The sequence below is a fragment of the Zalophus californianus genome, chromosome 12, assembly GCF_009762305.2.
Source record: "Zalophus californianus isolate mZalCal1 chromosome 12, mZalCal1.pri.v2, whole genome shotgun sequence".
Classification (NCBI taxonomy): domain Eukaryota; kingdom Metazoa; phylum Chordata; class Mammalia; order Carnivora; family Otariidae; genus Zalophus; species Zalophus californianus.
The window spans coordinates 81,800,844-81,827,715 of record NC_045606.1 but is presented as its reverse complement, the minus strand read 5'-3'; the positions used below and the strand labels follow the sequence as shown (position 1 = coordinate 81,827,715).

Sequence of the window (26,872 nt, the reverse complement as noted above, 5' to 3'; positions counted from 1 at the left end):
CCACTTCAGTTGCCAGTAGGGGGTTAATTGAGGATAGTGGAAATATTGGGAATGCTGGCACAGAAATCAAAATTTTTAATGAGCCAATGCTTAGTGGTCAACCACAATAAAATTAAAATGAGATGCAACTTCATAATGACTTGAAAAGTTTCTTAAAATATGATCAGTATACCCTGATGTCTATTATTGTAGACTGCAACATAGCAAAAATTGAGCAAATGAAAACACAAACGTGTACTCTCACTTTTCCACACCTTGATCTGCAAAGAGAAAACTCCTCAAGACTTTGGGGAATAAGTCCTTTACCTAATTATTCAAGCAACCATTTTCTATCTGCACTTTTATTTTATATACCCTTTACACCTGTTTAATTAATCCTAAACATGATGCTGACTGCTAATTAAACAGCCCTGGAAGTGACTGACTGAAGGTAGTAATTTGAGATAATTAGTTTTGGTTTCAAACACTCAATTTTCACACTTTGCACTCATTTTTAGAAAGGGGTGGCTCATTATTATAAGCAGGGTGGGGGTTGTGTAAGGCATTTTACTGCTGGACTCTGAGTAGCTGAGGAAGTGGGAAGATTATTATATATCCAAATAAGACAAGGCAATGGTATAGTACTATAGAATTTGCTATAGAATGCTCTCCTATCTCTTCCTACACACATACACACAGACACACACACACACACTCACACATGCACAGAATTCCTTCCAGAGTGAAAGTCAGGCTGCTGAATCTTTTTCATTAGAACATAGACATGTACATGCTCTTGATCTTTGGGAGTTTTATTTAGTAGACGGTAGATCTCACTGAGCCATTCACTGTCTCTTTCCCAGGTTATTTAGAAGCAAGCAATAGAAGGTGAAAGAGGCCCAGATTTGGTGTGTGGTTTGAGATTTGAAGGGGTGTCCTTGCTGAGGAGTCATAGGCAGAAGGTCTAATCAAGGGAACAGTCTTCCAAGATAGGACCAGTGTATCTAGCAGAGAAAGCATAGGGGCAGGAAGGAGGCAGGACAGACTGGTTTTTATGGTCCCACAATGTTAATAAGCAAGTTAACATGGTCCCATCAGGAGAACAGGACCAGGAAGAATTGGGGGTTAAATAGGATAAAATCATTGTATAGTTAATATACATAGATACTGGTTACACAAAAGCAGAATGGATCCTGCAGCACCCTGGAGAGCTCCAAGCACATTGTTCTAAGTGCCGCTCCTGTTAACTGAGGCTTTTATATCTTGGAAAGTTTAGTTTCACTTTACTGGCTATCAATATGGAGTAGGACTCTCTAGACCCATGAAAGGTTATTCAGATGTTGAGGGCTTTTCAAGGATGTCAAGAGGAGAGTCCACTCCATGGGGACTTGGAATTATCTGGCCAGGGTGTGGTGGGTGACCGATTCTAGACTGTGCAGTCAGCCCCATGTGGGAAGATAGAACTGCAGCCTCTTTGACACCTTAGTACTGACATTACCTGCAGGATCAGATGGAGAGCAAAGTGAATTATTTTATGTACCAGTCAAACCTGCATCTTTAACCAAGCAACCTGACTTAGGGCATCTTGGAGTCATTTTGACCTCTGAACTTACACACTATGGCAGGGCAGCAGAGGCGTGGTGAGATGCATATTTGCATAGCTCACACTCCCAAATTGCCCTTCTTTCACTCTTGTTACTTTCCTTGGCTTTAACTTCTTCATAATGCGCCCCCTGCCCCCCCGCTGTGTGGCCTTCTTAATCTCCAGTCCCAAAGACTCTTGAATTCCATATCCCAATATTATTGCCTACTTTTTAGTTGCTTTCATTCATTTCATAGGAAGCTCAAAAGAAGCCAATAAAAAATTAAACTCACAATTTTTGTCTTCCAAATCTCCTCTTTTTCTATGTATCTTGGTAAATAGCAAACATCATCTACCCAGTTACCAAAGTCATAGAAATAAGAGTCATTCCACATTTCCCCTCATTACTTTCACCTTTCCTTGCTTTTTAGATACTTATAGGTTCTACACCCTTCCCCACCCCCATTCTCCCCCATCATTGCCTTAGTTTCAGTTTTCATTGCTTAGATTTCTATAGTAATTTTCTAACTGGTTGTTCTGCATCTAACATGGCTTTCTTTTGATTTATCTCTAAGCATAGTGTGGGCCCACCTGTATTAGATTCTTCTGGAGAGCATATTAAAAAGCAGATTTCTAAACCTCTAGACATACCAAGTCAGAATTTTCGGGAATGGGGCTATTGAGGTGTACATTGAAATTTGAGGGCTGCTACTTTCTCCACTGCTGCCAATGTGATCTTTCTAAAACAAATATCTGATTATGCCACCATCTTAGTTAGTCATTCTGTGCTACCCCATGCCTTTGTGATAAAATCCACACTTGTTGTCAGACCTGACTAGCCCTTTGTCCAGCTTTGCTGTTTATTTGCCGACATTCCTCCCTTGCTATCCTGCATTCCCTCCATGTGAAATGCTGCAATTCCTGGAATCTACCATGCCCTTTCTTGACTGTATGCCTTTGGGCATGCAGTTCTTTGTGGCTGAAATGTCCTTCCTCTCCTTGTTTGCCAGATTTCTTTCATCATCTGTGCCCCATCTAGCCTGAATGTCCTTCCACTGTACTTCTTCAGCATCCATGTATTCTTCTATCCTAGCGCTTTTCACTGGTAGAGTAAAAGTCCTTGCTTGGATATATGAGTAAATGTTACTCATTTTTATATAAAATTTTTACAAATTTTAAAAGGTTTTTAGGGGGAGATTGTGGCATGTAGTTAATTTGTTACTTTGAATTTATTTAGGATAAGTGACATAGGATTCCTAGTTTTCAAAATCTGGCAATTCATCCTATGTATGATAGAAAATTGTCTCTTTTCCTAAAGAAATTATAGTATAGATTCCCGTTTTGTAATTTTTTTGGGTGGGCAGCTGGAAAGATCTTTTTATTAGAAGATACATAGTTGGTTGTTCCCAAATCTTTCTGTGGCACCCAATGATTATATCAATAAACAGTGAATAGACTCGTAAAACTGTATATTTAAAGTAATTTACCGAAAGTGTAATCTTAAGATTGAAATGGTATCAAGTGTAAAAAAATCTCATATTAAATTCTCTGTTCATGATCGTGTAGCCTTTATGTCCTAAAGCTAAATACAATTTCAGAGATGACCTTTTCTGATGTGTGTATGCATTATACCTTCATTTTGGCTTCATTTTTGTGCCAGAACTTATCATCTATGGTATAAAAAAGAAGCAATAAAAAGCACAAGTGTTTTGCTTTGGCTTCACAACCTGAAGCAACACTAGGTTCTTTTTTGCTGTTTAGAAATGTGTTTTGAAAGAAAGTGAGCCTACAGACTTTTATAAAATACTAAATAAAAATAAAATAAAATTGGTGGTCACAAAACCATATTTTGGCTTCAGGCTGATATGGCTAGGTTACTGGTATAGCTTTGGCTACTTAGTCTCTTGTGTGACAATTCATCATTCGACAAGATTCCTTATGGGTTGAAATGATCTGTCACTTGTTTTGCAGATACCTCAAATCAGCTATGCATCCACAGCCCCAGAGCTAAGTGATAACACCAGGTATGACTTCTTCTCTCGGGTAGTCCCACCTGACTCCTACCAAGCGCAAGCCATGGTGGACATTGTCACGGCACTGGGGTGGAATTATGTGTCAACACTGGCTTCTGAGGGCAACTATGGAGAGAGTGGTGTGGAGGCCTTCACTCAGATCTCGAGGGAGATTGGTAAGCATATATTTATCAGATGACTGCATTTGGAGGCGACAAGTTGTGGAAGTCTGAGCTTCTCCAAGTGCTCTCTGATCTGTGTGGAATAATTAGAGCTCCTACAGATGCATGACCTAGGCTGTCCACTCTAGGGGGAAGTTGGGTTTATTATAAATGATTTTGTTGTTCATGGTCTATCAAGGTGATATTTTGGTGCTAATTTAGGAAATAGAGCTCCTGACTCAGGTGAACATTTTTTAAAGTTGTCTGTTTTGATGAGGGAGCTTGCTGGCACATTAGAGCCACTGTAAATTTGAATAAATGACATACTATTTGATTGTTCTAGGTGGAAGTTTACATTAGCAAGTCATTAAATTAAAAAAAAAAGGCAGTGGAATTTAACATCCAACACTAGAGGGATTAAGACTGGTAATCATCTTAAACAATACTGAAGTAGCCCCGGAGCCTATACTTCAGCAATATTCTTATTGTCATATTTGACTTTTTGCATTTTTATTCTTACCTTATGCTCTGTAGCTTACAGTGAAGTGAAAGGCAGTATGTAAAATTTGGGCTAGAACAAGGTGCTGATGGGCTCTGTCCTGGGCTTTTTTTAAGGTGCTTATCTAAATCTCTAAAGGCATTTTACCATGTGTATGTTTAGCCATGAGGTTGTAAATCCATTCCATTATGTGAAAAAATCAGAACAAAATAAAAAACAACTTAAAGTGCAAATCTTACTGCTGACTGGTCAACAATATAATTAGTGGGTGAAAGGAGACATATTGTTACTTAACAAATCTAATTTTCTTATTGAGAATTACTGAATAAGATGTACATATTTTTTCTCTAAGAGTAATAATAATATTTTGTGGAAAAATTAAAGTGCCCCTTGGCTGTTTTTGAGTAATTTTGAACTTGAAGGAAGAAATTATATTGATAATTTGTTGTCTCTCTTGGAGGCTTCAGTTCAGGAAAAGACCATGGGAGTGATTTGGGCTTATCTAGAATTAGGAAGGACGGAGTCTAAAGTTATATTATTGGAATAAGGTTTCTCTTGAAAGACTTGAAGATGCTTGGGATCTGTTCTGCATTTACTAGGGCATGAAAATTTATTATACACAACAGTTAGTATATTTAACATTTATCCCAATGCTGTGCTATTGTGGAAAATGTAGAAAAGGCCTGGTGTTGTTGGACAGCTTGGGATAATTGATTTAATTCAAGAACTGTCCACACTTGTTGTTAGTGTACATGATACCATACTCTTTGCTCTTTGAAATTTTAAATTCCATCATTATTTCTATAAAAATGATTCAAACATTCAATTAAACTTTAAATGATGACAAATTATATTATCTTCTTGCATAAGAATCCTAAGTTTTTCTTAGAGGAAATGCCCACTCAAATGAAAACAAAAGCTTCTGGAAGCAGGGTTAATGCATTAGTTAAGCAGCTGATGTCAGTTCTCACCAGAGTGGTAATTCAACAAGAGAAGGAAACTGATAGAGTATGTATTGAAATGATATGTTTTTTGCAGTGATACTGTACATTCTTCAACTACAGGTCACATTGTGTGCATGAAACAGATTGCTATGAAAAATTCAATACAGGACATAATTTGCCAGTTGTTGCAGAATCTGACAAAATGCATTGTTCCAAAAGTTAAGTGAGATCGCAGTTTTATTCTTTTGACTAAAAAAAGAAATACTTAGTTTTCACTTTTGGGGAGCATTGCTATACTTTGGTAATACTGTCACATAAAAGGATTCAGATGGTGCCGTTCATTATTCCTGTTTCTATCTTAGTCATTAGTATGGGAGAAAATAATTTTAGTGCCTTGTGTATGCTCCTGATTAGAGCAACACATTTCTTCAATGTTGATCCTTTCAGTATTCTGTGACTTGATTGGCTGTCCATTCTATTTCAGCTCTCACTTATCTGGGGAATGGAGGAGGGCTGGATTGTCAATTAATATGCAGAATACTGAAAAGGCCAAATTGGTACCACACTAGAGTATGCCATGGAATATATTAAATATCAAAACCATCCCTCATTTTAATGACAAAGATTTTTATCTAGAACAAAAATAGCTGAAAATTAAACCTTTTACATGACAATGATATTAATGGGAATAGCAAATGGTAGCAACTTAACCCATTCTGAAATGATCTGATGACTCTGATGAAAATTCATTAGTTCTGTAACATTCACTTCTCTTACTACAACATTGATGACATTTCTGTCACCATGTTAGTAGTGTGTTTTTAAAAATCTTAGTATCTTGACTGAGAAGGAGATGTATAAATTCATTTTGTGGAGTGTCTGCCTATTAATAAAATTATATATTTTCCCAATTCTTATAAATTTTCCTGTACTCTGTTCTGAATTTCTCTCTTTAGAAACATTGATTGCTAAGAAATTCCAGTATAAATTGAGGCTTCCAATGTTTCCTCTCTGATTAATTCAGATTATAATGGAACGATAAGGAAGTGAAAATCTGTTTAGTGATAAATTGCTTGTATGGTTTGATTAGAACATTTTTCATTTTAACTAATCTGAGACTTGGGGGAAGTGTCTGTGAATCTTGGAGAATCAAGAAAATGAGTGAATGATGGTCATGAACACAGCCAGATGTCTGTGATGGCTCTTATCTAACCAAGATCATTCTAGGGAGAGCAGGACAGGAGTTACTTCATAAAATAAAGACAAATAGTCCCTTGATATCCAGCTATTATAGTATCAGCCCAAGGCATTCTTGACTATAGGATTTTTTTTTTTAAAGGCAAAAACATTTGAGATCAGCAAATAGCACAACTTGATTAGAGCATATTTTGTGTCATGATGTATAGTAGACAAAATTGGAAGGCTTGACGTGGACACATAGTTGAGTATTCTACCTCCCAGAGAGGTAATTTTATTCATCTTCTAGACAATGAAGGAAACTGCTCGAGAGAGGGATCTATCAGAACGTATTTAAGATTGTATTAATGAGAAGTCGAAGATGGGGAGACCAGTTGAGAGGCCTTTGCAATAGCAGTCTTAGCTTGATATAGGGCAGTGACAATAGAAATGGAAGAGGGAACAGACTTAGGAGATATTTGTGAGGTGGGGTCTAAGGAATAGGAATTGATTGGAAGTAGAACTTGAGGGTAGGAAAAAAATTAAAGTTGAACTTGAAATTCTGAACCTAGGCAATTAGGAGAATGCAAGTGCCACAAATAGAAAAGAGTCAGTAAAATGGAGAGGTTGGTTTGGGATTGGATGGGAAATGTGGTTATTGTATTTGGTTACAGATACAGTAAATTGTAGGTACCGATACATATCTTTTTGGAGAAAAACAGCAAAGAATGTTTGTCTAGAGCTGAGAGGGGAGGGAACTGAGATATAGACCTGAAGCTCATTCTCACAAAATTGATAATTAAGGTGGGAAAGGTAATTGCTGAGGTAGAAGATGTAGAGGGAGGATTGAAAGGGGCTGAGGATAGACTCTTGGGGGAGAAGTTCTATGTAAAGGTAAACCATAAAAAGACTAGGTAAGGATGCAGAGGAAAGCGAGCCCTTGTACACTGTTGGTAGGAGTGTAAATTAGTGCAGTCATTATGGAAAATAATATGGAGGTTACTAAAAAATTAAAAATAGAACTACTCTATGATCCAGCAACCGTACTTCTGAGTATATATCTGAAAAAAAAAATGAAATCAGTATCTCGATAATGTATCTGTGCTCTCATATTTGTTGTGGCACATAATAGTCATAATAGCCAAGATATGGAAACAACCTAAGTGCCCATTGATGGACGAATGGTTGAAAAAATATACATAAGTAGAATATTATTTGGCCTTAAGAAAGAAAGAAATCCTGCCATTTGTGACAACGTAGATGAACCTAGAGGACATTATGCTAAGTGAAATAAGCCAGACACAGAAAGACAAATAGTACCGAAAAAGTTGAACCTGTAAAAGCAGAGGGTAGAATTGTGGTTTCCAGGGGTGAGGGAGTAGGAGAAATGGGTAAATGTTGGCCAAAGAGTGCAAGCTTTCAGTTATGCCAGATGAATAAGATGAATGTATAGAATGGTGACTACAGTTAATACTGTATTGTATACTTGAAATTTGCAAAGAGAGTTGATCTTAAGTATTCTCACCACACACACACACACACACACACACAAATAGTAACTATGTGAAGTGATGGATATGTTAATTAGCTTCATTGTGGTAATCATTTCACAGTATATACGTATTTCAAAACATCATGTTGTAAACCTTAAGTATATACAATTTTCATTTGTCAATTATATCTTAGTAAAGCTGAGGACAATTGATATAAATGGAAAAAAAGTGTGGGAATAATGGCCTAGGCTTAGCAAAGCTAAGATTAAGAATGGCAGAGTGTTACCTTCTCTTGATGGGTTTGTGGCTCTGTGGGGACTCTCCGTCTCCTTTGAAGAAGATTTCCATGATGGGAGATGGTAGGAGTTCTTGAGGAAAAAGTCAGGGATATTGAGCTGATTTCATAGGAGAACAGGAACTTTTGCCAGAGAGCATAGCTGAACATGTGTGGTACAGTGGCAGGAATCAAGGGGTGTCCTTGAGGGGGTGCATTAGTTCCCTAGGGCTGCCATAATAAAATGTCACAAACTAGATGGCTTAAAACAATGGGAATGTATTGTCTCGCAGTTCTGGAGACCAGAAATCTGAAATCAAATTGTTAGCAGGACCATGCTGCTTCTGAAAACTGTAGGGGGGAATCCTTCTTTTCCTTTTGTAACTTCTGGTTTCTGCTAGTCATCCTTGGTGTTCATCGGCTTGTAGAGACATCACTTCAATCTCTGCCTCTGTCATCATATCACAGTCTTCTCCTTTCTTGTGTCTGTCTCTGTGTCTTCTCTTCTTATAAGGATCTCCATCATATTGGATTAAAGGTCCACCTACTCCAGTATGACCTCATCTTAATTGCTTTTGTGATCACCCTATTTCCATATAAGGTCACATTCTGAGGTACTGGGTTTAGGATTTCAACATACCTTGTTGGGAGACACAATTTAATACCCATAGCAGGGAACAGTAGTGAAGATGGGTGTACTTAGGGAGCTAACTAGCAGTGACAGGAATGGGAGGTAGACCAGGAAGACAATAGATTAGAAATGAAGATGAGAGGGGTGCTAAGTAGAAAAAATTTGGTTAAATGGAGAAACCTATAACAAAACCAGTTCAGAAGTTTCTTTTTGAATGTTACGGGATTTGAACTTCCCTATCCTGGCTACTTGGGTAGATGGAGTGACCTAATGGATGATTCAGGGTTCCATACTAGGGTAGGTGGTGGGATCCGAGTCTGGCTTTCCTAGGCTTCTAGGTAGTTAAGAGCTTCCTAGTAGGATCACAGTGGGCACTCCCTGTGCAGTGATGAACTGGCCGTTCAACCCCCCTGCTTTGTGTAATCCCAAGGTGCTGCTCTTTTCAATGACACCAGGAAAATTATGGACATCCAAAGAGTCCTATTGAGACTAATTTGTTTTTATTTTCCCTTTTGGGCTCTCTTGGCCTGAGGGAAGGGAATAAGCTCAGGTGCTGCTGTTTGTTAAGACTTATCCATGTTGCACACCCTCAGTTGTTAGGACCAGAGTCCTCTATTTCTGTCTTGTTTTAATTATTTGATACAATGTTTTCATTGATATTGTAATAAGGAGGTTCATAGTATATGCTTACATTTTTCCATAAACTCTGGGACTTGCAGCTTGTGACTCAAAAAAATGACTTCCTTGAGTCTATTTAGACAAGCTTTCACTTGTCTTACCTTATTATATTATTTTTAAAAAGAAGACAGGATAATAAATGTTAATGCTACCACTATCATTATAAGGGGCAAGAAAGCTAAAGCTTTATCTTTGAAGATAAAAGGAATTTGTGAAAGCATTATATCTTTTCACTGTGGATTTGTTCAGTATGGCCACACACCTCCTTTAATCAGTCATCATGTTTATGAATGGCTTATTGAAGATGACAGGCCTGCGAGTCATCATTGCACACATTACAGGGGCCAGAATAGACCTGATTCTGTCAAATCTTCTAGCATACGTGACTTTTTCTAATTTTTTTTTTAACTTGCAAACGCTGGAAGCTTCCAACTATTGTCTGATATGTGTTTGGAATCTTAAAAATCTCAGAATTGGAAGGGATTGCAGAGGTCATTGGACTGGCACAATCTGTTTGAAATGTTAATGCAATAAACCAATTTAATTAATTCTTTTTTTGTGTATAAAATGACTGACACTTGGCCAATAGTGATTTATTTTTTGGCGGGGGTCAAGTAATAAAGTCAGGGAGATTTCATTCCTAGTATATAATTGAAAAGTGCCCACTGATCATATTTTTAAACTATGTCAGTACCATTTTAAAAGAAAGCATTTTTTTTCCCCTCTTGGATTATAAACAAGAACCAAGTTTCTATTAGCTGAAATGGATTCACTTCAAGATTAAAACAAAGAATTTTCAATGACAGAAAGGAATACATAAAGCACAGCTTTTCCCCTCAGATGTTCATTGCTTTGGAAAAATGACTTCCAGCAGGCAAAAATCAATTTGACAAAAGTATTAATGTTGTAAAATACTATGAATGAAAGGAAACATTTAAATTCAATTGAAAATTTTACTTTATATTCCTACAGCTGAGTTCCATTGATAACACCAAATTTCAAGTTGCAAATCACATTTAATTAATATTAACACCAGGTAATTGGCAAGAATAACTTCAAAGGAGGGCTGAGGAAATTGCAAATTGGAACTGCAGGTGCAGTGATCCTGCAGAAGCTTTATAGGGATCCAAAGAAAGTGTATATGATTTTAACAATTACTGCAGAACCTGATCAAATAGAGCATCATTTCAAAGCTGTTCTTCACCTTGGCCTTTCTTAATATTTAGGACTTAGGAACTGCTAAGTAGCAGCAGCTGCTGTTAATGTGAAATAGCAAACAACATTCAATAAGTGCTTTCAGACCTATGATTCTTAATGCTGTAGTTAAGTGTTTCGTAAACAATGGCAGTTTGATGCAGTGGAACCCACATTGGAGTCAAGAACTTGTTTAAATCTCTCTTCTTCAATTATGAGACTTTGAGGATTAATTTTCTTGTCTGAAAAATGGGAGCCCTCTCCTCAGTGGTCATTAAATGATATAAAGCTGATGAATATTACTCATAAACTCTAACATGCTATTTGATATCAGGTATTACTAGTGAAAGGAATGGGGATAAAAGATGGATTTTTTCCCCAGTGTGTGGCAAATCTACATATTACGAGGGTAGTAGATGTACTGCCTGGTGTGTAGGATAAATAGCCAGAGAGGGCTTGACTTGATTCATTAATTACCTTCAAACTTATTTATGTCCTTCCTAAGAGATCATAGAGATCAGAAAGGAGGGTTTTGTGAAGCTCCTGACACCTTCCCCTCTTTGTTCTCCTTATTAGTCTCCATAACCACTATGGTAAGTCTTCTACCCTAAGTCTTATTCTTGTCAGGTGACACAATGTTACTTATTGTGTCACCTGACAGTTGTCTTTGCTTGGGTCTGGTTGTTTAGTTGCCACTTAGAAGAGTTGAGGTTTCAGGACAAGTCTGGAATATCTTGCCTTGTCTTCAGAGATGTGCTCCTGTAGGTCCCTTGGCACCACTTGGCACTCTGACTGTAATCCTGACCTCTCTGTATCCATCTTCTCCCAGATTGTGTTTTTCTCAGGGGATAGACCCCCCCCTCCAACCACATACCCACCCCCATGCCAACATCCAGCAGAGTGCCTGGCACATAACAGATGCTTTATGAATGTCTGTTAAATGACCATTGTCACCAGATTCATGGATGTGTTGGTATTGTGACCCTAGACGGCAGGCTTGCTCAGGCTCTGGGGTCTGAAAGGGAGAGATGTTTCCAAGAACAGTTTATCCATTTTCTTTCCTAATGTGTAATCGAAGTGGGAAACTTCAGGGACTTCCATACTGTTGAGCCACTTAGAATTCAGTTTTTTCTTACTGGCAAATACCAAAGCCTATAGTTTGTAGGTGGAGACCACCTCTAAGCTCTCAGGTCAGACAATGCTAGGGAGTAATTAAATACTTATCTTGAGCTGGGTTTGAGTTCCAGAATTGTCATATCCTAGCTCTGAGACCTTGGGTAACTTAATCTTGTTGTGCCCCAATTTCTTCATCTGCGTAATGGATTTAACAACTGTGCAAGATGTGAATGAGATCATACATGATGATGTGTGGCACATGGTAAATGCTCAATCATTGTTAACCTGTTTGTATTAGGAGTTCATTCTCACCAGTGGGTAACAAAGGAGGGGTCTTATTGCCCTGAATCTGTATCCAGTTTGCTTGATGAGCAAATAAGAAGGCAGAGTGAGGTCCAAACAAGTGCTCAATTAAAGGCTGCCAGTGCTCCTTATTCCTGAATCTTGCTTTGTACCTCCTAGCAGTGACCAATCCTATTATTACTATTTTTTAGCCTGACTGATTTGTTACCTAGAATAGTGTTGGCACATAGTTGAATGCATGAGTTACTTAAATATCAGTCAGCCTTGGAACACTGTTCTCTTTCTCTTCCTTTTTCAACCTAAATATTAATCTATTCAGCTAGCATTTATTGTGCACACACCCTATATCAGGACATGCTTGTGCTAGGCTTAGGATATAGAGATGAATCATGGCTTCTGCTTCCTAGCTGGGCACTGTGTATCAGAGGACTCAGAGATGCAAGCAAACCATTACAAATGGATGTGATTGTTGCCTTAACAGAGGTATCATTTCTGGGCATTGCCCAAGAACACATTGCCCCAAAAAGGGCATCCTGCAGTTCATGTAACAAAAAGACCCTGCATAACACAGTGGAGGGTGGCAGTCTGTGAAACTTAAGCTGAAAGACGGTACACTATGTGATGGGAAGTGAAATTTAGATAACTCCAGCAGAAACATAGTTTCCTGAAGAAGAGGCAGCACAAAGAATTGAATGTGGAATATACCGACTTTGTAATGAATGTTGTGCTTATTTGTGAAATGTTTAATAGCTGTAAAATGTATATAGCTTTTTGACCATTTTTATTTCTTGATCTTTTGATGATTACTCAGGTGTATCCACTGATGGACAAGTGTATGACTTGCCCTCTCACATTAGCTCTTCTCCCTGATCACTCCTACCCAGCATCACCTATGCCTTTGGCAGTGTTTTCATCTTTGTTTAGTTCCTGAGTCTGAGCCAGGGCCAACAGTTTTCCTCAACCTCAGCCCACAAATTTCCAGGTTTTGAAATGTTTTGACCATGATAGACTCTGTGCCTGGTGGTTCTAGGGTGAGCCCTGATCCCCTCTCTAGGTCACTGCAAACCTACTGTATTATCCCATCCTTGACTCATACTCTGGATCCCTGGGAATGGGGCTCTGCCCCCGACTCTGAACTCTGAGGTTTGGGCCATGACACACTGCTGATTCCTTGTCAACTCTTTCACCTGATTGGGTGGGGGTGTCCAGGCCTGCCTATATTCTTGCACAGCGGTTGCAATCTGACTCTGCATAAAGTTGCTGAGCACAGCCCTGCCTGTAGAGTGGGCCCCTGATATGTCCTGGGGTCCCTGACCCTCTCTGGCTTGTTGCCTTTACATCTCCCACATCCTTTTAGTGTCCTATCCCTAGAATAAGAGAGCTTAGCCTCAGATGATGGTGTGAGGTTCTTTTCCAGAGATTGCCAGGCAAATTCTTGGGAAGGGACAGGATCTGTCATTTCAGTAGCGCAGTCCCTGTTTTGAGTTATTTTTTCCTGCTACCTAACTCTCATAACCAACTATATTACTTTTCTAGGGCTACCATAACAAAGTACAGCAAACTGGGTGACTTAAACAACATCAGTCTAGGCTCAAGTCCTAGATCAAGGTATCTGCGGGATTGGTTCCTTTTGTGCACTGTAAAGGAGTATTTGTTCTATCCCTCTCCCCTGGCTTCTGGTGGTTTGCTAGCAATCTTTGGTGTTCTTTGGCATGTAGACATATCATTCTGATCTTTGTTTTCATCTTCAAGGTATTCACTCTCTGTGTGAGTGTGTGTGTGTCCACATTTCCCCTTTCTTTCTTTTTTTTCCCCAAGTTTCAGATATTTATTATTCAGTGTAAACCCCAAAACAATACACCAACCTGATTTGTGCATTTAGAGGGGAAATATTTCCTGGATAAGTGGAAAATTGTGTGGATGGCTTCTGGAAGACCTTCATTCTAAGCAGCTTTAGAGTGAAACATTTCATTTAAAAGTCTGGACCTTCTTTCTTCAGTTTGCTGTAATCTACATTCACTGAGTAGAACTTGTATTGATCATTGGGACCCAGTTTGTTCCAGGGTTCTGGGTTATTCTTCCTATCCCAACTAACATCTGGATTGAACAATGCCAGGCGCAAGACATACAGTGCTGCTCCAGTACCTCCTGCCCCAATAAATACGAAGAGGGGGCTCAAGCTCCAGTGCTTCTTGGCCTGACCAATGATCTGGCATAACATGGTTGTGGCAGAGGCCTCCTGTCCAGGAGAAGAAAAAACCAGACGTGGAAGGCCCGGCACTAAGTAATCCCTCCAAATTTCCCCTTTCTATAAGGACACCAGTCATATAGGATTAGGGGCCGACCCTAATCTAATATGACTTCATATTAGATGACCTCATATGAGTATGATCTCATCTTAATCTCATTTGTAACGACCCTTAATTAATTACAACTGCAATGAAAATAAAGTAACATTCTGAATTACTAGGAGTTATCATATGAGTTTTTCTGGTACCGTTCAATCCATAACACCAACGATGGCTGCTGGATTTATGGGGTTCTTTCTGAATCAAACCTACATTAGTCCTGGTTCTTTGGATTCTGGGCATTGGGCTACTCAGTTTCTCCTGAGGCATCAGCTTTTATAACCAGGTTAAGCAACCTTGTTTCCCCTTGTCCTTGCAGCTGGTCTCTGCATGCCTCAAAACTGAATGCCCGAGTCATGACAAGTGTGTGCTTCTCCTCTTTGCCTAGCCCTAAAGAAATCACATTCTTTTATTTCCTTTTCCAAAGTAATTTCCTCATTAAAGCCATTCTGCTTGGAAACTGTAGCACTAGATGGGAGCTTTAAGGTGCAATTTGTACTTCACTGTGTCGATAGGAGAACATAATATAAAAATACCCTCCTGCAGAAATGAAGAAGCATCAGAATCCATTTATGTCATTTTTGTAGGCCTGAAAAGGTTGGCCTGAGAATTAGGAGTGTGTTTTCCCAGTTTATTCTATTACTTATCAACTAAGCACTAATTATGGTTTCCTTGAAAATAAATGGCTCAAGAATAGTACAATCAGTTTGTTGAAATAGGTGCCAGTTATTTCTGGGGTCGTGTCCCTTAGCAAAACCATGCTGCACAGTCTTTGTTCTCTAACTTCTGCATGTTTGACAGATACTGGGCTTCTTTCTTGGCTTTTTTCAGTGTTACCTGACCAGAGCCATTCCATGACTCACTGGGGGTCCCACAAGGGGAAGGCAGGGGAAAGGAGAGAAAGTAAAACTCAAGTCAGCACATTTTGTTTCTTGTTAACAGCTCTGGGAAGAGGTTTGGTCAGGAAAGAATTTTAAGTAATGATTTAAACATATCTTCTGGCATTGTAGCAATGAGAGAGAGAGGGGAAAAAAGCCTCTCGTAGCAGCTCAGATACACTTCCAAGGCTGTGGTACTCAGGGCCATGTGACTCTGGGGCCACATTTGCATCACGTATCACGGCTGGCATGCACATAATGGACTATTAAGGGAAAGTGGGATGCACAGAGTACATTGCCAGCCTTTTGTGTTTGATTTCGTGAAGGGCAACCAGTGTGTTCCCCTTCAAAATTACGCATGATGCTATTGCCAGAAGGAATCCTGCATTCGGTGGAACTATTCATGTGAGCTGATGTGACAGTTTATTCAACAAATACTTGAGTACCTACTGTGTGTGTGGGCCCTGTTCCTGGGAGGTTATGGATATGGTGTTGGACCAGTCAGACCTGGTTCCTGCCCTTGTGGGATTTCTAGTTAAGCTTACTGTCTTTACATTTCTCATGTTCTTTTAGTCTCCTATCTCTAGGCTATGGGAACTCAGCCTGAGCCAAAAACAGTGTGAGATGCCTGAGATTGAGAGTCCATGAAAATGTGGAGAAGGGGCCTGCATCTGTCACATCAATAACTAGATCCCCTCAGTGTTCTGGAGGCTTCCATGGCATGCTGAGAGGGAAGGGACATATGTTTGGAGGAAAAGTACACATGTATGTGTTTGTGTGGGTGTGCAGAGGGATAGACCTGGACCAAGGAGGGAGACAGGCCCGCTCCCTGGGGCAGGTGTTTGGGAGCAACACCAGGTGCCAGTGGGGTGAGTGCCATTCAGGCATACAGAGCATAGATCAAGAAATTATGTTCCCAGGTGAGTAATGTGAACTTCCTGCCGTGTGGCACGCCTGGAATTCCTGACTTCCCCTACATTGGTCTGGTTAATGTTTCCTTATTCTTCTGTTCTCAGATTCTTTCCCAGAAGTCTTCTCTGATCTCCTTTTCCTTCTCCCAGCTAAGTTAGGGTTCTCTTCTCTGTGTGCTGTCAAATAAAAATGAATCTAGACATGGATAAGGAAAGACTTTATTCAGAAGAAAGACTATTGTAATAGAGAATGCTCCTATCTCAGAAATCTGCAAACATGAAAAAATCGAAGGGGAAAAAGTCTTTTCTTTTACAGGGTAGAGAGGAATAAGCAAAAGCTTAATGGAGATTTTTAAAAGGGAAGTTTGGGCAAGCAAAGGGGAAATGACTAGTGATGTCTGATAGGAAAGTCTCCTCTTGTGGTCAACCAATTCCCCAGGGAAACTAATAAGGGGACATGTTCCATTTTTCAGTGCTTGCTCAGATTTGGGGGCAGACAGAGTTCTGAGGCATGTAGGAAGGAGAGAAGCCTGATCTAAGTTTTGTCAAGACAAAGTAGAAGGGGCAACTATGAACACTTGGTCAGTTTCCAGGTACTTTACAAATAGATATCTTACCACTTTGTATTTTAATTACTTCTTTGTCTTCCTTCAGAGGTAGAGAGCATACCTTATTTATCCTTGTATAGTACTGTGGGTCTAGAAGAGGTTCTAACAATGCTTGTTGAGTGAGTAGATAAATGAGCACAAGGCAGGTAAGTGTATCCTGGTGACAGGATATCAGGAAGGAGGTAGTTTGGAAGATGTAGGTAGATGGACAGGCTAGCAGTCCACATGGAAGGGGGTGCACCCTGCCTAGGGTCAGGATTCAGCATCACATCCTACCTTCTGGCATTTGGGAGACTTGGGGCCTGGGCAGCAGGATGGCTCTACAATGGGAAGTTTCATGGGAAGGAAGGAGAACTAGGAAACCAGAGTTCAAGACCAGGTTTAAGTTGGGAAACAGAAGCAGTAGCTTAAGTAGATGACAGCATGTTTGATGCCCAGATTGGTGAACTTGATTCTGAGAACCAGAACCAGACACGACCTATAGTTCTGGTGGGGCAAAGTTGAGTTAAGGTTTAGAGCTCTGCGAGGTCTGACAAATAGGTGGATGCAACATCAGAAAGTAGGTAAATGTGTTGAATGTATTACTCCTCTTTCAACTGCCTTTGAGTGTTCCGGGTATAAGTGTGTGGTATGATTCATGACTGTAAGATGTCCTAAAGGTATATGGCTTCTGGTATTTAGAGCCATGACTTCGGGCCCTGGGGAGCTTGTTTATTCCTGATTCATTCGACAAATGATTGGAGCCAATATGAGGTTCCAAGGATTGTGCTAGGTGCTGAGAATTCACATATGTGGTCTTTGGCCTCACGGGGCATAGATTCTAGTGAGGAGACTGATTTTAAAAGAAAGCCAGTAAACAAACTAATAATTATAAATTCAAGCTGATAGTTATAAATCGTGTCTAATTAAGAAAGAAATAAATGCATGTTTACAGTTTATTTGTGAGATATGTGGGAAGCTGGTGTGGCTAGAGCCCAGCAAGGAAAAGGGTAGCAGCTCATGAGATGAACATCAGTCAAAGGCATGATTGACTGGTTTTGTAGACCATGGCAGAATGTGTGGATTTTATTTTCAAGCAATGGAAAACCTTTGAAGGCATTTGATTTGGAGGGTGGCATGGTATGATTGAGATTTTAAGGGGATCATGTGTAGGAACTGGATTGCAGGGCAAGACGGAAGCTGAAGATGAATTAGAAATTCATTGCAGGCAAGGCCTGAGGTTGGCTTGGACTAGGGTGGGGGTAAAGGCAGGGAGATGTGTGAGTTGGCTTAGGCACAAGTACAACTGAAGTTCCGGGCCTGGGGGAGTAAGGTGACTTGCTGCTATGGGCATCTAAGCCACTGAAACAAAAGTCCTTTAAGACGTGTTGGCCAGCAGCCGGGTATGTCCTGGGGCACTTAGATTGGGATGGGTGTGTCATGCACTTAGATTGGGATGGGTGTGTCCCGCATGACTGGGCGGCTCTCCTAAAAGGGTATTTCTTGGTGGTGGGGGGGGATGTCAAGTGAATTATTTCCTGGCAAAATTTCACTTCAACTAATACTTAAGTGAAAAAGAACAAAAAGGTAAGTGTCCCCCAGGTTGCTATTATCTTTTTTTTTTTTAAACAAAATCCATTTAGAGATCTTTATTGCTGTTTTTCCTGAGTGCTAGGAGGACCTGAAGTTTAGAGTGTTCTTGTTAATATTTTCGAACATTTTCTTCTTTACTCATATTTCTTGTTGCTATTTTACTCATATTACTGATTCATTTTAAGACTCATTAATCATTATGCAGTTTTCTGAACATTTTTGTGCTCTTGTAATACAGTGGTGATTCTGGAAACACTCCCGAGTCCACATAGTCAAGGGTCATAGAAATGGGTGATTTGACACTTTGGTCTCTAAAAATTAGGTTTAGTACATCTTTCATTTAAAGTATGCAAAATTATGATTTGACCTGATAACTTTTGATTTGCAAATTCCAACATGCATCATATCTATTAAATGTGCATATTTGCTTACCAAAGTCTCAATAAAGCTTCAATGGAAAGTGGAACCTCTCTTGCTCACCACCCCCACCCTGTCTTATTGTTTCCAAATCCAAGACTCTCCTTAGAATAACTCATTGAAAACCAAGGGAAAATCGTGTTCTTTTTACTACCACTTGCTATTTTTCTTTTGAGGTCGCAGACTTTGGTTTCTGCAGTCATGTTTCTCATCTTTGCCTTGCCAAGCTGCAGGGAGAACAAGGAGACAATGTTCTTCAAACAGCCTAATTTCTTACCTTTCCTTCCTTCTCCCCTCACTCACTGTGTTCCATGCCACACCTTATGACCTGAACATTTTTTAATGTGCCTGTGTGGATTCTCTTCCATTTTCTGGAAATCCTGCATCCTCCATGTCTGCCTAAAGCTATTTTTGTTCTTTAAGACCCAGCATTAATGATACTTAGTGAAGTCTTCCTGGATTCCCTTAAGTAGTGTTAGTTGAGCTCTTTTCTGAGATTGCAACACTTTGTACACACCTTTAGTAAAAAGAGCATTTATTTCACTGTCTCCATCTGAACTCAAACCAATGAGGGATTTTGGGGTTCAGAAACTTAGAAAGTCTAGGAATAAATCTGACTTCAGGTAGGCTCAGCTCTGCATTTTAAAATGAAGTCAACAGGAAGGAGTTCCAGCTCTGAGTTCTGCTTTCTTGCATGTTGGCTTTATCCTCAGGTTTCTTCCACGTGGTGGGAAGATGGCCACCAGCAGCTGTGGGATTATATACTGCCAGTTTCCCAGAGCTGCCTTAACAAATTGCCACACACTGTATGGCTTAAAACAACAGAAATTTATTCTTCCACAATTGTGGAGCCAGAAGTTGGAAATCAAGGTGTTGGCAGAGTTGGCTCCTTCTGGAGGCTCTGAGGGATAATCCATTCCATGCCTCTCTCCAAATTTTTGGTGGTTGCCAGCAATTCTTGGCATTCCTTGGCTTGTGGCTGTATAACTGTAATCTCTTTCTCCATTGTCACATCACCTTTCTCTCTTTGTGTTTGTGTATTTTTTTCTGTTTCTTATAACAACACTTATTGCTGGAGATAGGACTCACTTTAATCCAGAATGTTCTCATCTTGCATTTCCTCCCTTAATTATATATGCAGGGATCCTTCTTGCAAATAAGACCACATCCTGAGTTCTAGATGGACATGTCTTCTGGGAGTATACCATTCAACCCACTCTGGCAATCTTAGTTCCCTCCCATCAGTTCCAGCAGAGGTCTAGGCTTGGCCCCACCTTGTTGGGTTATAGTCCATCACTCAAGCAACCACTGTGGGCTAGGGAAGGCACTGTTCACCTTGGACTTCACATGAGTCACATGCCCATCTGGAGCTGGGAGGAGGCAGGTGGGGTAAGCCCCACTTGAAACACAAGGTCAAAGCCAGAGGGAAGGGTCAATCCTCAAACCTAAATTGAGGTGCTCTCCTAGAACAAGGAGAAAAGGCTGCCAAGCAAGTGAATTGCACAGATGTTCATGGCACACACTGTGTGGTGCCCGTCTGTTGACATCTCTGCCTCCCACCTAGACTGTGACCTTCTCAGGGGAATCAGCAACCTAGTCTTATTCATCCGTGCCTGGGGCATTGGAGAACTCTATCAACGTATGTTAAATTAAGTTAAAGAAGCTAAATTTTCCTGAAAAAATAGGACTTAAAAGTAACCATGAATCATAATATTTGTCAAACATAGGTTTGACCTCCATCTAAACAACAACAAATAAAACAGTTTCAAGGACAAGAAAAGGCTTCTGTTGAGGTATTCTCCTCTACTTTGAAAAGGATCTGCATTTTGTCCTGCCTCTCTCGGCCCTAGTGTATTGGTAACCAAAGGATTAACCCAGAGGCTTCATGCTCACTGATGGGAGTCATGTCTACTACTCAGCCGTTGTCTGTGGCAAGATAAGGACTGCCCACCGCCACCATTAATGGAGTTCAATCTGTGAAAATAGCACAGATCATACAACACTCAGATTGCTGCCTGATAGGGCCTCTCAGGTGTGGGCCAGTTCTGAACACCAACTAATTGGACAGAAATCAGAGCTCAGGTCAGAAGGAAAGAACTAGAACATTCTGTCTGGCTGTCATAAACATGGCTCAATCCTGTTTTCAAAAAAGGTATTTTAGTTCTTTCTATGGTTTCTAAATCAATGACTTTTTAGTTTCTTCATTAAAAAAAGGAATCTCCCCCCAAAATGGAATTATCTGTGGGACTGTCAAGCAATATGGAAGCCTTTTGTGCTCTATGAGTCTTGAGAGAAAAGCACTCTGGGGAAGCCCTATTATTAAGATCTGACTTAAAACGTGTAAATATAACTGGCATATTGAATATAATACATTGTGCCACTTCTTTATTTTAAAATTACAACTGCTTTATTTTAAGTAACTTTATTTTTTAAGTAGCATTATTTTTCTTCTTCCTACTAATTCTTTAGATGTGATGGTCTAGTTTCCCCAGCACTCCCCTCTGGAGGGTATCTTGGTCTCATGCTTTTAATTCTCTAGTCACTTCTAAATATATGAAAAGTCTCATTTCAGTTATTAAAATGTCCAGTCCAATGGAATAAAACTTTGAAATTCAGCAAACTGAAAGTTTCTCCCATCCCACAGCCTGGAGCTGCTTTAGGCTAGAACCCTGCAGTGGCAAAGGGGGTTGGGCTATGGCTGCCTTTTTCTCTGCTGCCCTTCTGTGCCTTTTCTCCCTGTGCCCCAACTTCCTAGTCCTACTTTAACATCCTGGAGTGGTTAATGAAGCACCAGCAGGGGTATTCCTGGCTTGGGATGGCTACAGTATCTGTCCTTAATTTATGGTGTTTTCTCCTTTTTTCCCCATTTAATTTTTCCTTGGAGAAACCTTGATTTTCTCCCTGGTGTTTGGTATAGGGCCCTCCATGTGGGTCACCATATGCTTTGGGTCTTGATCTCAGCAGCATGAACTTGTAGTTCAGCTTTTCTCTCCCTTGCTTGTAAACAAAAAGCTGGAGGTAGGACTTGATTAATGAACGTGGAACAGGAAACTCTGGTTTCTTTTATATATGCTACGATAGGAGATGTCCCCTGGTCACATTGGATGAGATGTATTGCATGCTGGCTGTAGGCAAGGCACTGTGACAGGCATCAAGGAGGGGCACAGAGATGGATGTGATATGAGGTAAGATTCCAAGAACTTAGAGACAAGATGAGAAAAAAAAAGAATTTCTGGAGGGAGATGCAGGTCATGAGTTGTGTAAGTGCAGAGCATGAGGTGATTGGTTCCAATCAGGAGTGTTACAGGAGGGCCTTCTAGAGGGGATGCATTGGGCTGGGTACTGAAGGAAGAGGGCATGTAAGTAGTTGGAGACCAAGCGGGCAGACGTTAGCATTTCAAGCAATATGTGCTCCATGGAGTTCAGGATTTCTATTGATAAATACACAAGATTGCACTGGAATTCTCAATTATAAAAATAAAGTTTAATTTGCTTCCTCTGGCATACATGCCTTTGTTATTTTTCCTCATTTCAATTTTATGATCAATTTTATGGACCCGGTCCGTCAATGGGATTTATGTTTTTGATTTCCCAACATTTTTGATATGCATTATTTTATCTCATACCTTTTCCATGTTGGTGGTAATAAAGACTTGCTATTCTGTTCTTACTTTGAAACCTTCAGTGGTCTGAATGTCACTGTCATTGGAACTGTGGTGTTTCCTTCACTAGCCTTCAGTAGCAGCGATTCCTAAACAGGGACCAAGATGGGTGAGTGTTAGTGGTGGGACAAAAACACTTCTCAATAGTCTCAGAATGGGCCATGGTGATTAGGGCCTGCAATCACTATCTCCCTCAACAATTTACCTTCTCATCCTTTCTGTAGGTGTGGCACAACTGTGTCACTGTTTTATTTTAATGACTTACAGAATCTAAGGCTTATTACAACTTCATGTCCCCACATTGTCGATGGTTTTGTGTTTGCAGAGAACTATAAAGCTATCTCCTCTATAATGAAGGTGTCTTGTGGTTTCATGTGTTGTTTACCATAACTAACAAGGTCTGGAGTATACCTAAAGTTCCCCAGTTTACTCTGACAGTTCAATTACTCAAGTGCATAGCTGTTGGATACAGCAAGAAGACTATAGTTCAGCCTATCTCTTCAAAAGATTCTACCCCCTAACCTGTTTTGTATCTGAAGATCTTTGTGTTTGCAAGTGCAGCCCAGTCTAGCTCTGTACATTTTCATTATTCTGGCAATCATTCCTTTCTTGGATACCAACTCTCCTTGGAGGTTGGGAAACTTTTTTTTTTAACCCTTGCAAGGCAAAAAATATCGTATAATCCTTTCCAAGGAAAAATGGGGCTACTTGCTGCATCTAGATACCTTCAGTGATTTTTAAGCTCTGTATTACATTATGAGATTACAAGAATTTTTTTTTTTTTATCCATTAAGGGGTGAGGGGACCACAAATGTGATCTGTAGAAGGTCATATTTCTGCTAAGGTCTCTTAATACTTTTATAAAGTACCTGGTCTCATATATCCAGGTACTATGTTGTTAGGTGTCGAGGTTACCAACATGAACAGAACACAACACTATCTTCTGGGGATTTACATTGTAGACTGGGAGTTACTTTCTGTGGTTGGAAAATTTCTATACTGAGGCTCTGGGAGGGAATGTATGAAAGTACTTTGTTTTGCCCAGAAATCTCGGGAAACACTCTCATGAAATGATGTTTGAACTGATTTGGGGATAAAGGCGGCTGGCATTTGAAGCAGAGGGGGACAGCATTTGCAAAAGTGTGGAACCAAGAAAGAGTATGGCAATTTTAAGGGAGCGCCAATGTTTTTGCAAGGCAGGGTGCAAGGAATCTGGGGGTTTATGGGTGGATGATGGGAGATGAGACTGGAAAATAGATGAGAACAGGCTTGTAAGGGACCTGTTTACCAAACCAAGGAGACAGGCCTATTGAAGGATTTAAAACAGGGCAGAAACATGGCCAGGTTTGTGTTTTAGGGAGGCCCCTCTGACAGCAGGTTGAAAGATGGGCAGAGAAACCCAATCCATCTGTAGGCAGCAAGATGAGTTAGTAGGTTATTGCAATAGTCCAGGCAACAAGTGACAAGGCCTTAAATAAAACTGTGGTAGCGAGGATGTAGGTGAGATGACAAATAGGAGAACTGTTAGGGAGTAGAATCAGTAGGTTTTTGCAAGCAATTGGATGTACAGTGTGAGAGAGAAGAAAGAGTCAGCGATAACTCTCAAACTTCTGACAATTATGTGGATGATTGTTATTAATCCAAATGAGAAAAACAAAAGGAAATGTTTTAGAGTAAACTAATACCTTTAAAAATATTATTGAATACATTCTACAGGGATGTTTTTGGATGAGATTAATGTTTACATCAGTGGATTTTGAGTAAAGCAGATTGCTTTCCCTAATGTGGGTGGACCTCATCGAATCAGGTGAAGGCCTGAATAGAACAAAAGATTGGCTTCCTCCCAGCAAGAGGGAGTTCTGCAGCAGTCTTCAGACTTGCACTGCACCATCGACAGCTTTTCTGTGGGTCTCCAGGCCACTGGCCCACCCTGCAGAAATTGGACTTGCCAGCTTCCATAACTGCATTAGCCAGTTCCTTAAAATAAATCCCTAACTGTCTACCTCTCTTCCTCTCTACCTGTCTATCTACACATCCTATTGATTCTGCTTCTCTGGAGAACCCTGACTAATACAACAGGCTTTGAGGCCATTGGTCTGGCAGTTGCCCAGTGATACCACTATGTGTTGACATTAGGTAGGTGACTTCTCTAAGACTCATTTCCCTCATTTGTAAACTGAGGATAACAATAGCCTTCACCGCTATGGTTTTTGTGATGATTAAAAAAGAAAATCATATAAAGTTTTAAACTTGAGGTCTAGCATGCAGTAAGCTCTTAAGAAATGTTTGCCATTATTATTATAACCAAGGAAACATTTCCACATTAGTGTTAATGATAATAAAAGCTCAGATTGTTACCTTTCCCAGGAGGGATTTATGTGATAATAGGGATCAGAGTTTTCCATTAGAAGAATTAGCCTCTTAGCTTAATGCTTTGCACATTGAACTAATAGGCAAATGTTCATTGAAAGGTCTAATTGTTTCCCAGTACCAATGAGTAGGATCAGAGAACCACAGCAGATTCGAAAGGGAGAAACTGAGGTCCAGAGAGATGAATGACATAGTAAAGGCCATAGTATGAGTTCATGGAAAATCTAGTACTGGGACTCAGGTGTGCTGGTTCCTATCTTGCGCCTTTTCTCCTGAAGCAGAGGCCTATCCTTGAAACCAGACCATGTAGCTAATCTCCAGGCTGCCAAACCAGCCCAATTTAGAGAGAACTATATTTTATATTCTCCTTTGTTCAGGATAGGCACCTGATGACTTGTTTGGTAAAATCCTTACAGGTCTTAGTCCTGAATGGACCAAAATGTATAAAGGCATTAGTATTTTTTTTTTAATTAAATAAAAATGTTTTCAGGGTTATCAGCCTATATGAGTATGGAACAAAAGAAGACAAGGAGTCATATATTTTTTCCCTTCCTTTTCTGGTCAAACACTTGCACACGCAGCGTGTGCTCACCGTGGGCACACCAGTTCAGTGTTTACTCTCATTTTAGCTCCCTGCCATTTGTCCTCTTCTCTTCTCATTCTAGTGAAATTACTTTGTTGGAGGTTATCTCTCAGAGACCAAGTCCAAGGCCTTTACTCAGTTTCCTTCCTTCTTGATCCTTCGGCATCATCCACCACTGCTGATCCCTTCTTCTGGAAACTGCCTCCCACCCCAGTGGTAAATGTTTCTGAAGGAACTTTTCTTGGCAATCTCATCCAGGCTTTCCCTTTCAACTATCATCTGTGTGCTGATTGCTCCCCAAATGGTATCTTCACTTCTGATGTCTCATCCAAGCTGTAGACTCACACTCTCTCATTCATATTTATCTTCCCTCCCTTCTTCCTTTTCCCTCTTCCCTCCCATTCAGGGCCAGATGCAGTACTAGGAGCAGAGGTTACATACGAAGGCCACAGGTTTTGCCTTTAGAGCTCCGGTTAGCGAGAGGGGAGTCAGATGTTGGTTCCTACAATCACAGCAATTCTAACAATTTGAAAAGTGCAGATGAAGATGTGCCTAAGATTCTGTGGGAACATAGGTAAAGAAATATCATGAATGATTAATTCTCTCTGGGCAGGGCTGATGGCAGTGTTGGTTTCATGAAGCCAATAGGAGTTGAATTGTGAAGAATGGGAAGGTATTGGCCAGGTAAAAAGGGCTCTAGGGATCATTCAATTGCACAGGTATGGAGAGGCATGTATTTGCAATGGCAAGTTGTTCAGTGTGACTGAGCTGCAGGAATTCAGGCCGGGGGCTGGGGAGATGGGTAAGTGAGAGAGAATAGGCTGGGAATATGGGCAAAGGCCAGCTCAGAGAGGACCTTCTGTGCTGTTCAAGGGAGTTTTAACTGTCTCTCAACATCTCTAATTAGCATTTCATTCTTATCATCTCTCAGACTGAAGTGATCTCTTACTTCAAATATTTCTGTTGACCATACTAATTTTCAGCTAATGAGGAGATACCTAGCGGTGGGTGTTTTGTTTACACACTGAGTACATTTCTGGTAAAGGGAAGAAAGGCTGCTTTTGATGGCAAGCCTTGGACCCAATCCAAAACTGGCTTAGATAACAAGTGCATTTATCTTCCTACCTAACAAGAAGGCAGGAGGTATGTCAATTCCAGGGTTGGTTATGTCAATGCCCAATGAAAGCAGCAAGGATTTAGCTTCTTTCCATTTTTCTGCTCTACTGTCTTTAGCACGTGGGCTTCCTCCTCATCCTCCTGCCCTCCTTGTCTCATTTTAACAGGTCTAAGTATTTCATGTAAATGACAACATCTGTAGAGAAACAACAGGAGATTTCTCTTTATGGTTTTTTCCATTTTTTTTTTTTTCAAAATCAAAAGAAAAATGTCCTTTCTTAGAAACCTCCAGAAGACTCCCTATCATGTCTTTTTGGCCAGAATTCTTTCACATGCCTCTTTCTAATTCAGTACTTAAGTAGGGA

General features: G+C 40.1%; 2 protein-coding genes across 6 annotated transcripts in view; one reads left to right on the top strand and one right to left on the bottom strand.

The window, feature by feature from the left end:
- GRM8 (glutamate metabotropic receptor 8) overlaps positions 1–26,872 on the top strand; it is a 759,285-nt gene that overhangs the window by 154,370 nt on the left and 578,043 nt on the right. For all 5 annotated transcript variants that reach the window (XR_003516452.1, XM_035723164.1, XM_027573922.1 and 2 more), the window contains exon 3: positions 3,533–3,749. Coding sequence is in view for 4 of the 5 variants with exons in the window: in XM_035723164.1 (XP_035579057.1) it covers positions 3,533–3,749 (217 nt within the window). In the remaining variant the exon portion in view is untranslated. The remainder of the gene's footprint in view (positions 1–3,532; positions 3,750–26,872) is intronic.
- LOC113911381 (cytochrome c oxidase subunit NDUFA4-like) lies at positions 13,975–14,263 on the bottom strand. Its single transcript, XM_035723165.1, has one exon. The coding sequence runs from the start codon at positions 14,261–14,263 to the stop codon at positions 14,015–14,017; it is 249 nt and encodes an 82-aa protein (XP_035579058.1). The 3' UTR covers positions 13,975–14,014.